The sequence below is a fragment of the Calidris pugnax genome, unplaced genomic scaffold (assembly GCF_001431845.1).
Source record: "Calidris pugnax isolate Ruff unplaced genomic scaffold, ASM143184v1 scaffold60, whole genome shotgun sequence".
NCBI classification, from domain to species: domain Eukaryota; kingdom Metazoa; phylum Chordata; class Aves; order Charadriiformes; family Scolopacidae; genus Calidris; species Calidris pugnax.
Window position 1 is genome coordinate 2,355,140 of NW_015090831.1, and position 14,476 is coordinate 2,369,615.

At 42.3% G+C, this 14,476-nt stretch overlaps 1 protein-coding gene across 6 annotated transcripts in view; it reads left to right on the top strand.

The window, feature by feature from the left end:
- The window catches only part of GTDC1 (glycosyltransferase like domain containing 1), a 212,511-nt gene that overhangs the window by 187,624 nt on the left and 10,411 nt on the right, over positions 1-14,476 (top strand). For 4 of the 6 annotated variants that reach the window (XM_014941198.1, XM_014941199.1, XM_014941200.1 and 1 more), the window contains 3 exons: positions 1,766-1,836; positions 2,576-2,667; positions 10,190-12,834. In XM_014941198.1, coding sequence (XP_014796684.1) covers positions 1,766-1,836; positions 2,576-2,667; positions 10,190-10,273 — 247 coding nt within the window. In that variant the 3' untranslated portion in view covers positions 10,274-12,834. Of the gene's footprint in view, positions 1-1,765; positions 1,837-2,575; positions 3,366-10,189; positions 12,835-14,476 lie in introns of those variants that run through there. The other 2 variants (XM_014941203.1, XM_014941201.1) reach the window with 2 other exon arrangements.

Here is a 14,476-nt window from a genome sequence, read left to right on the forward strand (position 1 = left end):
CGTAAGGGGAAATTGCATACTCAGAGGATGACTCAGATTGCATCTTGGCCTGCAGTTTTGTTTTAGGGAGCTGTTCTTTTTTTCTTTTTTTTTTCTTTTTTTTCCGTGCAGACGATATGATTAAAAAGCAAATATTTTAACATAACTTAGTGATCTGAGCTATTACTGAAATGTCCACAGTTTCACTCTTTTTTTTTTTTTTCCTCCTAGATTAAAGAAAACTTTAAAAATCTATTTGCTTTGACATATGACACAATATTTAAGAACTGAAATCATCAATTAAATCACACATCAGAAACATTTCCCTTTGGTAAAAAATATAGTGCTAGACGATGTACACTTTGAAATTGTTGTTAATGTTTAAAATGCAATCTGAAGTGCATATGTTATTTAAAAAAAAAAAAAAAACACCATAAATTACAAATTTTAAAAGTTTATGAAAAAAAAAACCCTAGCGATCATTGCTTAGCAAAAGCATGTGTAGAGAAATGTGTATCTTTGGGGTTTATGGATATGCATAGTTTTCTAGCATGAAAGCTGAATATGTTATTCTTTATTTCATTTCCCCCCCCCCACCCCCGTTTAAAACTGAGTAGATCTAAAGGAAACAGAGTTCCTTCTGGGTGCCTGTAATAAAGTACCAAACCCGATATGCACATGAAGGGAGTGAAAGCCCTTTGGATTGTCACTGAAAATAGAAAAGGTGAACGTTGACAAGATTTCAGATTTTATTTTATTTTTTTTTTCTGGGGACTAAGGGAAGCTGAAGTTAAAAATAAAGCTCTCGTATGGTCAACACGTTGGAGGAAATTCAAAGACTCTCATAAAATAAACATATTTTAAGAAGTGTTTTGAATTTCACTGTGTAATTTCTGGCCAACAGAAATTACAGTTGTATCTTTGGAGGGACGTTATGTCAGATCAATGGTCATTATGCAAAAAAAATAAAATATTAAAAAAAATGTGAAAACTTGATGCCTTAACTCGTTCAGATATTAAAATGCAAACATGAAGAGGGGGACTTTTCTCTAGAAAACTTTGTGCCACTGTGTCGCAATCAGAAAATACTTGGGTGTGATGTTAGAGGAGATGTGTAAATCCTTCGGGGGAAAAAACCCGAGCGTCGCACGCTTTGGCAAAGGAATCCCCTCCGTAGTTATTAAAAAAACACATCCAACCCTTTATGTCCTGAAAAATAAAGGAAATTATCTGAAGCATGTGCGTAAGTTAAAATATCCCAGCCCGGAGTGTGCTGCGAAGTTGTTCCTGGGCTATATTTAACTGTAACCTTTGGAGTCTTAAAGTCGAAGGAGAAGGATGTCTGTTCTGCCAGGTATGGGTGATGGTCCCCGCTCTGGGTGTGAGTGTCCCTGGATCCCAGCGTGTCCCCTGCTTTTTTCCCCCCCAGTGTTATTAAGAAAAGCCGTCCATACTTCACCATGTTGTTACATGTGTCTGTCTGCTGATTATAAAATGTGTTAAGCAGTATTTAAAAAACAAAAAAATGCAGAGCTGCGCTTTGATTTATTCAGCGAACAAAACATATGCTCGCTGTTCTGTTCTATGTAATTCATATGATCAATAAAATTTTCTTGAAAAAGAGCAACTTTGGCATTTAGAAGGATTATGCTGCTGAAGGGAAAAAAAAAAACACATTTCGCTCTTGCTTTACGTACCCAACCTCCCCGCTCTTGCACCAAAATCAGTTTTTTGGCTCTCTAACGTCTATTTTTTTTTAAATTTCTTTATTGTTTCTCATCTTCAGGGTGGAAGCTGTCTATTGTGGCTGCTATCCGCTGTGTCCCAAAGCCTTGGTGTACCCGGAGATATTTCCAGGTAGCTGCTTTTCCTGCACATTCCTTTTTTTTTTTTTTTTTTTTTCGCTGAAACCCAAGAACGTGATTCGGGCTCAAATACAAAGTTTGGAGAAGAAACTTGAGCAAAAAAGCAATTGTTTATTTGGCAAGCCAACATGTTAGTGTTAAGGAAAATTTTATGTGTTTTAATACATTAGACGAAGTTTATATTTGCCATCTGTTCTTTTAAGATAACACAAAAGCAAGTTTTGAAATAGCATTCTTCATTGTTAGCATACACAACCCGTAATGATAGATTTTTGTTAAAAGGTCAGTGATGCTGCAATGGTTTGCAGATTTTTTTTTTTGATACGCAGAAATAGGAGAAAAAAAAAAAAAAAGAACGAGGCCTGAAAATCACACCAAATTATTTAAACAATTTAATACTTAATAGCATGCAACTGCAGTACAGGATACACACTAATGTAGTACCAGTTCTTTGAAAAATCTCATCACTAAATGTATCACATATGCATTGTGTTACATTAGAATAATGTATTTTAATCACCCAAAGGAGATGTCTAAACAGCACAACTACACAGTCTTATTTAGCATTAAACATCCTTGTGAGCTGAGGTAACCTTATAAAATCATGCTTAAATAATGTAAAACACGAGGCGGCACAGAGCAATATGCATTTTTAATTAGTAAAGTGACTAATATCGAGTGTGTGCTTTGAGGTTTTTGTTTCATTAAAAATGTATCTGTTTTTCCTGCAGCTGAATATCTGTATTCTACACCTGAACAGCTTTTTAAAAGGCTTCAGAATTTCTGCAAGAGACCAGATATTGTAAGGAAACATCTCTATAAGGTAGTTGTTCGGAATAGTTTTACATGATATAATGCCGTATTGAAGTACAAAGGGAAAAAACCCTTAAAAAAACAACATTTAATTAACATACTAATGTTTAAAGGAAACATGCTAGGGAGGGATATTAGTCGTTACACTAACAAGGATTAATTAAACTAGATGCCAGTTGTATTAACCTAGGTCTTATGAAATACGTGCACTTAATGCATGCTACATGCTTTTTTTTAATTTATTGTTTTCTAAAATGACTGTCCTTTACATTTGGACCCAAGAGGCTTATAAAAATGAACCTGGATTAATGCAACTCATTAGTTTAAAAGGAAAATAAAAGAAAGATCCTACAATTATACTAATGAGGATAAGCCTACGTTCCGATCCTAATTTAATCCTCGGGCCTCAAAAAGTGCAGGTGACAGGTATCAGGTAAGATTTCTCTGCCTTTTGGAATTATTTGAATTATTTCCATAATTATGATTATTTTAACTCTTTGCTTTTAAGGTATGCTAAGCATAAAAAAAAAGTTTATGGGCAGCATAATTTACTGGTATTTATCACGTCCTATTCTTTGCAGTTATTTATGTGGGGAAAGTACAGTTTCAGCAACCGACCCTCCATTCAAGTCGTGATGGAGTGTTCAATGCTAAACCGACTTCCACATTTTTAAGAGGTGTATTCATACTGCTAGAAGCCACACTGGTTTTGTGGTTTGTTTTTTGTTGTTGTTTTTTTAATTAATTACTCAATTGTAGGTGAAGCGCTAAATTTTATATCATTCCGGTGAAGAGCTGTTATTACACGATGCTGCTTTCAGAAAAAAAAAAAAAAAATCACTGCTGTTTTCTGCATGCTGATATATCAACTTACAGCGTTGTCTGACTTTTACCATCCTGGCCGTGCCGTGGGCAGGTTGGATGCACGTTACCCCTGCACGACAAAGGTCTTTCAGTTTGGAAAAAAAAACAAACCCTGAATTCAGCTGAAAGTTCCTTAAAAGGAGTGAATAGAAATAGTCGGGTAAACGTGGTCTTTTTTAGCCTTCCCCTGGCTGTCGCCGTCCAGGCACGCCGTTAATGAGCAAGTCGAGTAATCTCCTCCTTAATTTGGAGGCTCGTGCTGGCAGCAGAGCTCACCCCATCTCTCCACCTTCCTCCCTCTGGGGACCGGGACGTGTTGGGTCTCGCCGGCTCTGCCCCTTCCCTCACACATGTGGCAGGAGGAGCCAAGGCTTTTAGCCCACGCCTGACTCTTTTTGTGACCTAAAAATAGACATTTACATAATGATGCATCAAAGATGATGTTGTTTCTGCAGGAAACGGTTAAAACTTCAAGACAAAAAAAAAAAAGAAAAAAGGAGAGAACCAAAAATGCAATTTAACACCCAATTTCAAGCTCATTATCTTTCATTGTCTATTAACTTGGCAATGGTTCAGAAGGTAGCTCATAATAGTTTAAAATGCTGACTGAACACTTCCAGTGTTCAGCATTACTTCTTGAGTCAATAGTAGCGTAGAGTTATACATGGTGGCTTCAAAGGGAAAACACTCCTTAAACGTTTACCTTGACATTCCCCGACGCTTCTTGCTGGGCCAATAGTCACGTTCTCGTGGATCTTCTCTCTCCTCAAGGCAGCCAGGGTGTGCTAAAAACGGGGAGAACGGTAGAAAGAATACTGATAGAAAATTAGTCCGGGTTTAAAATGTGTGCCTGAGCCCTGTAAGCGAAATTCTAATTTTCTTTTATTAAAAAAAGCATCCCTTGGGATGGTTTGCAGGCAGGAGCTGAAGGTGTTGATCCTACCCCTCCTACGTGGGCGCTATTAACAGCAAAGCCACCTTCAACCTTCTCAGTGTTGAGGCAACAGGTAACGAGTGACTTGAACCAGGGATCGCTTTAAAATGAGTAAAGCAGAGCCTAATCCAGAACCTGTGAGCACCCCGTTGTCTTTAATAGGCTTTGGATCAGCTCGGAGAATGCTGTTAGAGTTGTCTTTTTGTACCTACACCCACGTATATGCTGAGGCTTCCTCTGGCAGCGAGACCATCCGCACAACCTCCTGGAAAAACCCTCACTTAGAGATGTGCTGCTCGTGGAATTACAGCTGGAGCCATGCTGCTTTTTGGGGAGCTGAAGAGTGAAATCACAGAGGGTACGCGGTGCCTCTGCCCTATTTTCACTTTTTTCAGATCGGTATAATATTATATATATTACAGTAGAACAGAAGAGGGACCCCAGAACAGTGATGCATGCTAACTAGCTATTTTTCTTTCAGAAAAATTACATTTTCCCCTGCCTCAAGTTCATAAAGTAGCTGTAAGGTCTGGAAAGTAAAAATGCTTTAAAAGCAAATAGTGCTTTTCTCCACTGGTTGGGGATTCTGCTTCGTAGGTCGGGAAGTAATCATCATCAGAAGTACCTTGGCTTATCCGTTGATGTATTGTTGGGGTTTTATTGCTAAGGATATCCATAATAATTAGACAGCGGTCTAATTAAATAGGTGGTTTATTCCTTCAGCTGCTCTCAGTGCTTGGGCTGACAAAGTTTGGGGCGAAAAAGGGGAGAAGTGGCAGCGGGGCAGCCAGGTTTGGGAGCCGGCCACGGGGAATATCCCTGTGAAAATGCACAGACCGAAAATTAAACTCGACAGAGCAGACTGATGCTGGCAAGACTTTTTTTAAAGTGTCCATAATGTAAGCACCTATAGAAACCTTTCCAAGTGATGTATTGCTCGCCCTGCGTATTCTCACAGCACCCAGGGCCGCCTCATTTGCATTTCGCCATTGCCTTCCGCCGGTTATTAACGGGAGATTGAGATGAGTGGAAAGCAAACCTCATTTGTTATCAATTATTTGTTGTGTTCCAGTTTTGTGGAGTCGAACGTTGCTCTCTCTGGTTGTGGGTATTTGCAGTTGCCAAAGTAAGAGCCAGAATGAAGGAAGCAACACCACCAGGGCATCCATGGGAGGACACCGTAGGACCTGTCAGTGTTTCCAAGCTCCCTATCTAGTAGATTTAAAATTAAAAAAAATATATAAAATAGGGCAAAGCATTTGTTTCTGCATTATTTTCTTCAAGTTTACCTTTCAGTTCCCTCACTTCAGTTTCTTAATTTAAAACAGCATGTATAAAGAGTATACAGTGGAAAGGGACAAGAGGAGTTGCCAAAAGCCAGGCATGGAAGGAGCTGACAACTTTAAATAATCTCTCCCAGCCCTCCCAGCTGAATGAGTGCTGGTTGACATGCTGTCAGCTTCAGTTCCTACAGAAAAATCCTGCTCTCACTCGGGCTTGTTTAGCGGAGAAAAGAATTTGGCCCACTTTCTGACATTCATCTTCTCATTTCCATCACACTACAGAAGCTCACCTGCCTATGAAAAGACACATGGCGTGATTTTTTTTTCCTTCTTTCTTACACCACTGTAGAAGGGAGCCTGCTGAATTCAAAGGGATTAAACTGCTGTAAAATCAAATTAAGGTCCCAGTTAGACCGTAGACATCTGAATTGTTTCCAGTCTCAGGATTTGGCTGTGCAGGGCAGATTGAACAAAACTTTCTTTTTTCTTTTTTTTCCTCCTCTTTTTCGCTCCGACTTGAGACAAAACAGTGTCTTTGGTATTTCAGGTAAACATGTAGATGGGAAAACCGCCCCTGGTCCAGCTTTAATATTTAGGGACTGCTAGGAAAGCAGCAGGAGGAATTCTCAGCCTAAGGATACGTGAGGGTGCAGGGGAGCCCCGTGCCAGATGTCCCATCAGCCACTCAGCCCTGTTGCGAGGAGCAGTAGTCATTCATAGTTCTTATGAAGACCATGTAAGAGCCAGGGATGATGCCTCCTTCCTTCTCCTTACCCACCATCCAGAAAAACTCCACCAGAAATTTTATTTTCCATCAGGATGCCAACTGCCACTGTGGATCAGCACGTCTTGTGTTTAATGCCATGGTTTTGATAGCAGTGAGCATCAGATATTTGGGAGAAGGCTGACACAGGTAGAAACAGGGTATTAACAGTCTTCTCTTGGCCTTTTGGAGTTAGAGATTGGTCCTAACCCCAGACTTGGAGGTTTTATCATCTTTCATCATCCTCTTGTAGGATTAAGTATTGCCATGATGTACGTAGTAGTTCTCCATTTGATGTTCAGGCCCTTGGAAAGCCCTGGTTTTGTCTTTCGCGGCTTCCTATAGCAAAGTTGCTCATCGTATGTTTGCAGATGGCATTAAAAGCCTTCCCTTCAGTTGGCTCAGGGTTTCCCCACCTTCAGTTGCATTGAGCATCTCGTTCTGAAGTTGGTCGCCTGGAAGCAGAAGCTCCACATCCATCTCTTTCTGCACCATTCATGATTTTATAAACATTTGTCAAGCACTTAGAGTATCCCGGTCTTTCCAGTCTCTTCTTGTGAATGTTATTCCATGTTTATATTCTTATCTCCCATCATTCAAGTAATTTTGATGCTTGAGAGCTGTTTTTGTGCTGGCGTGATCATTGCTTTACAGAGTATTCTAGGCCACGCCATCAGTTTATGTGATGTGTTGTACTCTGATAATTTTCAACCTGTTCCTTACGGAGCCAACCACACTGTTTACTTTTTAATCGTGAATGTATATTGAGCAGATGTTTGCTTACAGTGTTCTCCAGATCTTTTGTCCCGAGCTGATAAAGTTAATTTAGAGCTTTATAGGGTATGCAAATAGTACAAATATTTCCATCCATCCTGCTGGCTTTCCACTCAACAGCAGAGGATATTTGCAGAGAAAAAAAGAAGGCGTTATATGGAACTTATGCTTCTACCTGGTTGGCATTAGGTGCAGGCTGGTAGGAGGTTAGAAGTAGATGTGGGAAACTTGTATTTGCCTCTTGAGATGCTTGGTTTCCAGTAAGTGTAATTTAAAATGGTTTCAGAGATGACAGATAGAATGATAGAATGGTTTGGGTTGGAAGGGACCTTAAATATCATCTACTTCCAACCCCCTGCCATGGGCACAATTTAAGCATTTTGGATCAACCTTAGGTCTTCAAGCAGGGTGTGGGTCTGGAAGCAGCTGTGGTAGAGAGGAAGAAATGGGCTAGCAGGTATGCTGCTGAACGTATAGAATCATAGAAAGGTTAGAGTTGGAAAGGACCTTAAAGATCACCCAGTTCCACCCCCCTGGCCTGGGCAGGGACACCTCCCACCAGACCAGGTTGCTCAAAGCCCCATCCAGCCTGGCCTTGAACACCTCCAGGGATGGGGCAGCGATGGCTTCTCTGGGCAACCTGTTCCAGTGCCTCACCATCTTCACAGTAAATAATTTCTTCCTAATATCTAACCTGAATCTCTCATTTTTCAGTTTAAAACCATTATCCCTTGTCCTATTGCTCCACTCCCTGATCAAGAGTCCCTCCCCATCCCTCTTGTAGGCCCCCTTTAGGGAGGGGGTGTGCTAGGCCATTCTGGGATCCAACCATGCATTTATAAACATAAGTATGTATGTGCATATAGATATGTATGTGTCCTGCTTCTGAACTTCTCCCAGGGCTTGCCTTGCTCTTGGCTCTCCAAGATCCATATCTAGGAGATTCCAGCTCTCTGAAAATGTTGGTCTATAGCTCATAGCAGTTGGCTGCACTTGGAGAGCAGGAAGAAAGCGTTCATTAAGAAAGCAGTTACATGTGCATCTTTCAGCATAAACACCAGGACTTTGAACTTCTTTATTATAACAATGTTAGATAGCTTCCAATTTAGTTTTAGAAAGTAAATGAGAACTGGCAGATGAACCGCAGCTGCTGTGAAATGGTAGATGGAGAAATGGGTCAAAGGAAATATGATGGACTTTGAAAGAAAAGTTGCAAAAAGCATGAAAACTACTTCTTTTTTTTTTTTCAGTAAAGTATATTCAAATTACCTTGAGACAGAAAGCCTGAAACTGTTTTCCTAACGTAGTTGGTCGGTGTGCTCTGAGCCATCCTATGCCAGGTACCCACCAGCATATCTTGCACGTATTTGCATCCAACATGTGATGTTTAAAGAAGTTTGTGTTTAAAAATGGAAAGAATTAAATGACTATTAAAAGGCCCATGTAAGAAACTGCAGAACCAGACCAGTTTGTTCAGGGAAATACTGTTACTCTGCTGAGGAGTACGATATAGCTCTGACTCGGACCTCCCAGTGCACCCAGTTCGTGGAAACCAATGCTGTCTTTTGATGGTGTTTTCCACAGGTGCTCAGAGTTTGAAAGTTGAGCTCCAAAAGTAATTAATACAACCTGCTTTCCACCTTGATTCTTCCCCAATACTCACTAACAGAGGGAAGGAGCTGGGTCACAGAGTAAAGGTGACCCAATACAAATTACTTCTGTAAATCGCTCTGCTGCCTCACCTGCCAAATCTCAGTTTTTGTGCTGAATAATAGTCTCTAATTCTTCATTTTGGTAAGGTAGTGGGTTTTTTTTAAGTGCATGAAATGTACACCAAATCAGTACTGTCTGCTTGAACTCCAGCCCTCCTGATACAGCAGGTCTGAAAGGCTGCACAGTCCTTATTAAATTCTATGAGTTAACTCTGAAGTCTAATGATGGCAGAGTAGATGTGAATTTCTTCAGTTTTGCTCTTCAGACACAAGAAACTAAAAAATTGATTTTATCATGAAGAATATTGTACTGCTACTGGATATGCTGCTGAAGAATACTGTGCCCTACTTGCCCAGGGCAGGGGGGTTAGAACAAGGTGATCTCTAAGGTCCCTTCCAACCTAAACCATTCTATGAGTCTATGATCTTGTTATTCTGCCTGTTATTGATGGGGAAATCTTACTTTATGTGAAAACTTTGGTTCTCTTGATGATTTTCTCTCTGCGTATTTAGGAGCTGTTGACTAAATTCCTTGAGAAAACAAATGCCCAGACCTTTGCAGAGTTACCACCCCCCAAAAACGGAGTTGAATTTATTCTCCCTGAGGTTACTCTAAAATTAAAGGCCCAGAAGCCAGACCGCTGATGGCCAAGCAGGAGAATTAGGACCTCACTCCTGCTGGTTCTTGCTTCCACCATGTCTGAGGGTGAGAGGGGTGGGTCAGTCCCCCCATGTCAGTCCTTTGTCTGAAAAGCAGATGGGCGTTTGATGGTGGAAGCTCTCATCCAGGAGCAGATAACCTGGGGCCACCAACCAGCTTACCCATCTTTAAAAAAACGCACCATGTCTGAGGGTGAGAGGGGTGGGTCAGTCCCCCTATGTCAGTCCTTTGTCTGTTCACCAGAAAAGCAGATGGACGTTTGATGGTGGAAGCTCTCATCCAGGAGCAGATAACCTGGGGCCACCAACCAGCTTACCCATCTTTAAAAAAACGCCGAATTCACCCCATTTCCAGATAACGCCGTGGAAGCGTTGTCCACCCAACTCCCTCCCACCACACCTGAAACCATGGGTGTTGCAGAGTGTTTTTCCTGCACGAGAGATGTCCCTTGTGTGTCCTGGCATCTAATGAAGCTTCGTCCCCTTGTGCGTCCCGGCATCTAACGTGGCTTCGTGTGCTTTTCTCCTCTGCTTCCTCGTAGGGCGAGACGGCTGGCTTCTCTTGGGCAGCGCTCGGCGGTAAATTCAGGTCTCTGCTCGCAGCAGAACCGAGGGAAGATTTGTGACAGATGGGGCTAAGTCACAAACTTGCAGCCTCAGGCAGAATTGTGGAAGTTTCCAGAGTGTGCCCATATTTACCTGATCAGAGAGAAAAGAAAATCTGCAGAGGAAGCCGAGCCTGGCTGCTTGTCATAGCTGACACAGAGCCATCTGCCACAAACCTGTGGCGGCTTCAGATCTCCAATCCCTGCCACCACCCCAGCTCAAATTAAATACAGATTCTTAGAGACGTTATGATGGTTACACATGTCCTCGGCATCACATGCAGGAGACTGTTCAAAAAAAATATGTGGCCTGTTGTATAACCGCACTCATGTATCCCATATGTGGTGCCACATTGAATTTCCGGTTGAATCTGTTTTTATCCTTTGTACTGGATGACATGGTGCCTGAATTCTTTCTTTTCGCCGACACGATGGCAGCCAAGCTGCAGCTTCAAACGCTCGCACTTGGCTGAGTTTCTACCTAGGTTGCCAGGTTATCATTGGAGCCTTATTGTGTCCTCAAAGGGCCACAGGGCCTGAAAGGAGGATCCCAACGCCGCCGGACTAATTGGGCAGCCATCGCCGGGTTGTTGGGAGGCAAAGGGCTGCTTTAGCACTTTTTTTTTTTCTTCCTTCTTTTTGTTTTTTTTTTTCTTCCTTCTATTTTTTTTTTTTTTTTTTTTTTTGCAAATTAATGACTCTCTGGCACGGGGGTTTTTAAGTGAAGGTATTAATAAGGGGTCTGGCAGGTAATCCCATGATTCGCGGAGTTACATTTGCATTTAATTAATCTTAAAGAAAGCTGAAAGATAAACAGCTGTAATTCAAACTAGCATGGGAAATATGCTACATGGTGCCATCTATCCGATAAAATGAAAGCCGAGACACTTGTTTTATTTCTCTCAAGGATGGAGAACAAACAGATAACAGTCAAAATACTTCCAATAAAAACCAGTAGTTTAAATGTAACGGCAGTTCATCAAGAATCTTTGCATCCAGTTACAAATTCAGTCTTTTAAAGATAAATCACTTATGATTCCAGCAGTCAAGCTGCTATATTTGTTGATGTAAAATGTTTTGAAGATGTAGATTGTACAATAAATTTTTAATAAAGTGCCCACTGCAATTTTTAATTAGCATATCTCATTCATGTATAAGTGTGTACATCTATCTGTGTGTTTATCACTATGCATATCCTTGTGTCAGAGTCAATGAATGCAATTGTGTCTTTATCTGATGAAGTAGAATCTGTTTTGCAAGTGATAATAAAACGTTACGACGATTCCAAGATTTCCAGCTCCGCTCTGGGAAGAAGCAAGAAGAGGACTCTGGGTAAGGCCTTCCGATGCTCGGTAAGACCTCTCTTTGCAGACAGGTCTTTGCAGACCGGGCAGCAGCCATCACCATCTGTCCTTTGCCCGAGCACCATCCACAGCGAGTGAAAGGCGTGGGCTGGTGCCCCTCAACACATGTGTCTCCTGATGCCATTGAGATGTTGACCTGTCCTTCTCCAGTGCAAACGAGAGCATGCAGTACCTCTCTTTAAAATTACTCCATTCAGCAGTGAAAAAACCCAAGGGAGATCCAACGGTAAGCGTTTGGTTATTCTCCTAGCAGCGCCGAGTTGTCATTTTGCAGTAACCATCTATCTTGTACGTTGGTTCCTCCTCATTTCTGTTCGACTGAAGCCCAGTTTGGGTCTTTTGGGTGTTTCGTGTGGTTGAGTAGAAGCCGTCTTCTCCAGACAGCGTGCGTAGGTGTGGTAGTCATACTTGGTAGAGCCAAATAACAGGACTACTTTGCACTTCTTACCACAGCGTATCATAGACGTTCACTAATTTTATCACATCTTCCACTGACGAGCAAATTTTGGGTTTTACTGATGGGGAAACTGAGGCATGGTACAATTACAGCGAATCAGTTTGAGTTTCGCAGTGAGTCATTCTCCAAACCAGTAAAAGGGAAAGAGGAGATGCTGTAACGTTGTGCAAGGGCTGGTGGTGAGCAGACCCCATGCACCAGAGCTCTGTGGTTTCGAGTTGAAGGTTCCTGCTCTCCTCGGTGCCCACCGCCAACGGAGGTCTCACCCAGCTCCTTGGCGAGGTGACACTCCGTCTTGGTTATCGGTGATGATGACATGGTACTTTAACCATACGCAGCTCAGCCTGGTGCTTCATCTTGGTGGAAAATTTTCCCTCCGAGTGATGAACCCTTGCAAATAACGTTTTATAATAGAAACACTGGGAGAACTCTTAATTGCAGGGTAATAAATAACAATGCCACGTTATCTTCTGATATTTCTTTACAGCCTTAGCAAAGATGGAGAGCTGGTGTAGAGCAAGGAGGAAAATGTCCTTACCGCATCTCCTAGGACCTTCAGGTTGGCCACCCTGGCCTGTTTCCAGGTCCTCGGGTCAAGAGGGACTTCCAGGTGGTGGGAGGTGATTGTCCCCTGAGGAGGTCTTCTCCCCACCAGCCCCGCCGGAGTCTGAAACAACCTGAGGAGTTTTGCCTGGCAGGTTCTGAAGATGAAACGAGACGGCGGCTCCGCGCGGCTTCATTTAAAGCCTTCACTTCAAAAGGTCAGGGAGACAAATTGGGATCTGGGTCCCGTTGTTCCTACACACATGAGTAAGCGGGGAACGCGGAGACCTGATCTTAAGGAGCGAGATGACAGAATTAGCCCTCGACTTAGTTTCGTGTTTATTGATGTGTCGCCCGCGTTGACAGGGCGGCTGCGGGCGCTTGGGTGGTGCTTTGGGTGGGGGGTTAAAGCCCAATGGGTTTTCCCAACTCCCAGCAGCATTCCCACTGGATGGCTCCTCGTCTCCTGCCTCGATAGCAGGCCAGGCACCTAATCCTACAATCCCTTCATCTTCGTGTTTGAGATCACAAGAAACACAGGTCTGTTCCACATGAGAATTGTCTTTCCCCCCCTATCACAGGAAAGAAAATCCTAAAATAACGGGGGAATTCTGCAGCAAAGCAGTTTTCCAGCATTCCCAGCCCGGCTCCCACCCCTGTTTGCGGCACCGAGCCCTCTGCCTGCGCTCAAAGCTGTTCCGAATTAGGAGGCTAGATTTTTTCTAATTGCGTTTTTAAAGAGCGAGCCAGCAGTTCATTAGAAATCACGGAGCGAATTCTGCTTCTCTATTACACCAATATAAATCTTGAATGAATTTATATCGGGATAACTGGGAGGGTAGAATGTACCTCCCATCTCGTTCCTCCGATTATTAAAAGTTAAAGGGCCTTGGAAATTAAATTCACCTTTCCCCGTTCGAGCTGTTTACTCTTTGTTTTTGATTCCAGTAAGGACAGTTGAAATGAATTAGTCGCTCTCATTTCTGCTCGTAGTCACTTTTAAGTTTGGTTCTCATGTACTAGCCCGAGACTAGTTTGTGTGGAAAAGACTGGAGGGCACTTTCTTTCAAACAAATTGTTTTCATGGGAATAATTTCCTAGAGAATTATATTAAAACCTTTCCATGAATCCTTGATTTTGCAAAAAAAAATTAAATATATATATTTTTTTTTTTTCCCTCATATATCCTTGATTTGGGGGACTTGGCAAGCCTTTATTTGCAGATATAAATGAGCACCTTAATGAAAGTCCTTGAGAATTTTACCCTCTAATAGGCTAACCTTATTTAACTGAAATACTTTTTAAATGATTCAGCCTGGTGAGCGAGGCTTCGTCTTGAAGGAAAATTTCGCCTCTTGAGTTATGAACCCTTGCAAATAAGGTTTTATAATAGAAACACTGTCAGAACTTTAATTATAGGGTAATAAATAGCAATGCTGCATTATCTTCTGATACTTCTTTACATCCTTAGCGAATATACACAGCTGTTGCTGGAAACTGATAATCAAGTGCTATATAACTCTGCCACAACTTAACACCCACCCTCCCTGGAACAGCCAAGGGCTTCCCGGGGAAGGAGGCTCTGGGATGCGGGAGATGATGCGGGATGATGCCTGAATCCCATCTGACCCCGGGGGTGGGAGGAAGGGAGGGAGAAGGGGGGGGAATTGGGATGTTGGCACCCTTGGAAAAGACTTTTTTCCCCATCCCAGCGAGGCTGAAGGGATGGAGGTGGGGGCAGAGGAGGGAGCCCAGGGTTAAACGAGGCCAAATTATTAATAATAAGAGTAATAATGCTAAAGGAGAGGAGGGGGCAAACGGATGCGCCGGAGGATTTTTGGGGAAGGGGGGGGGGGGGGG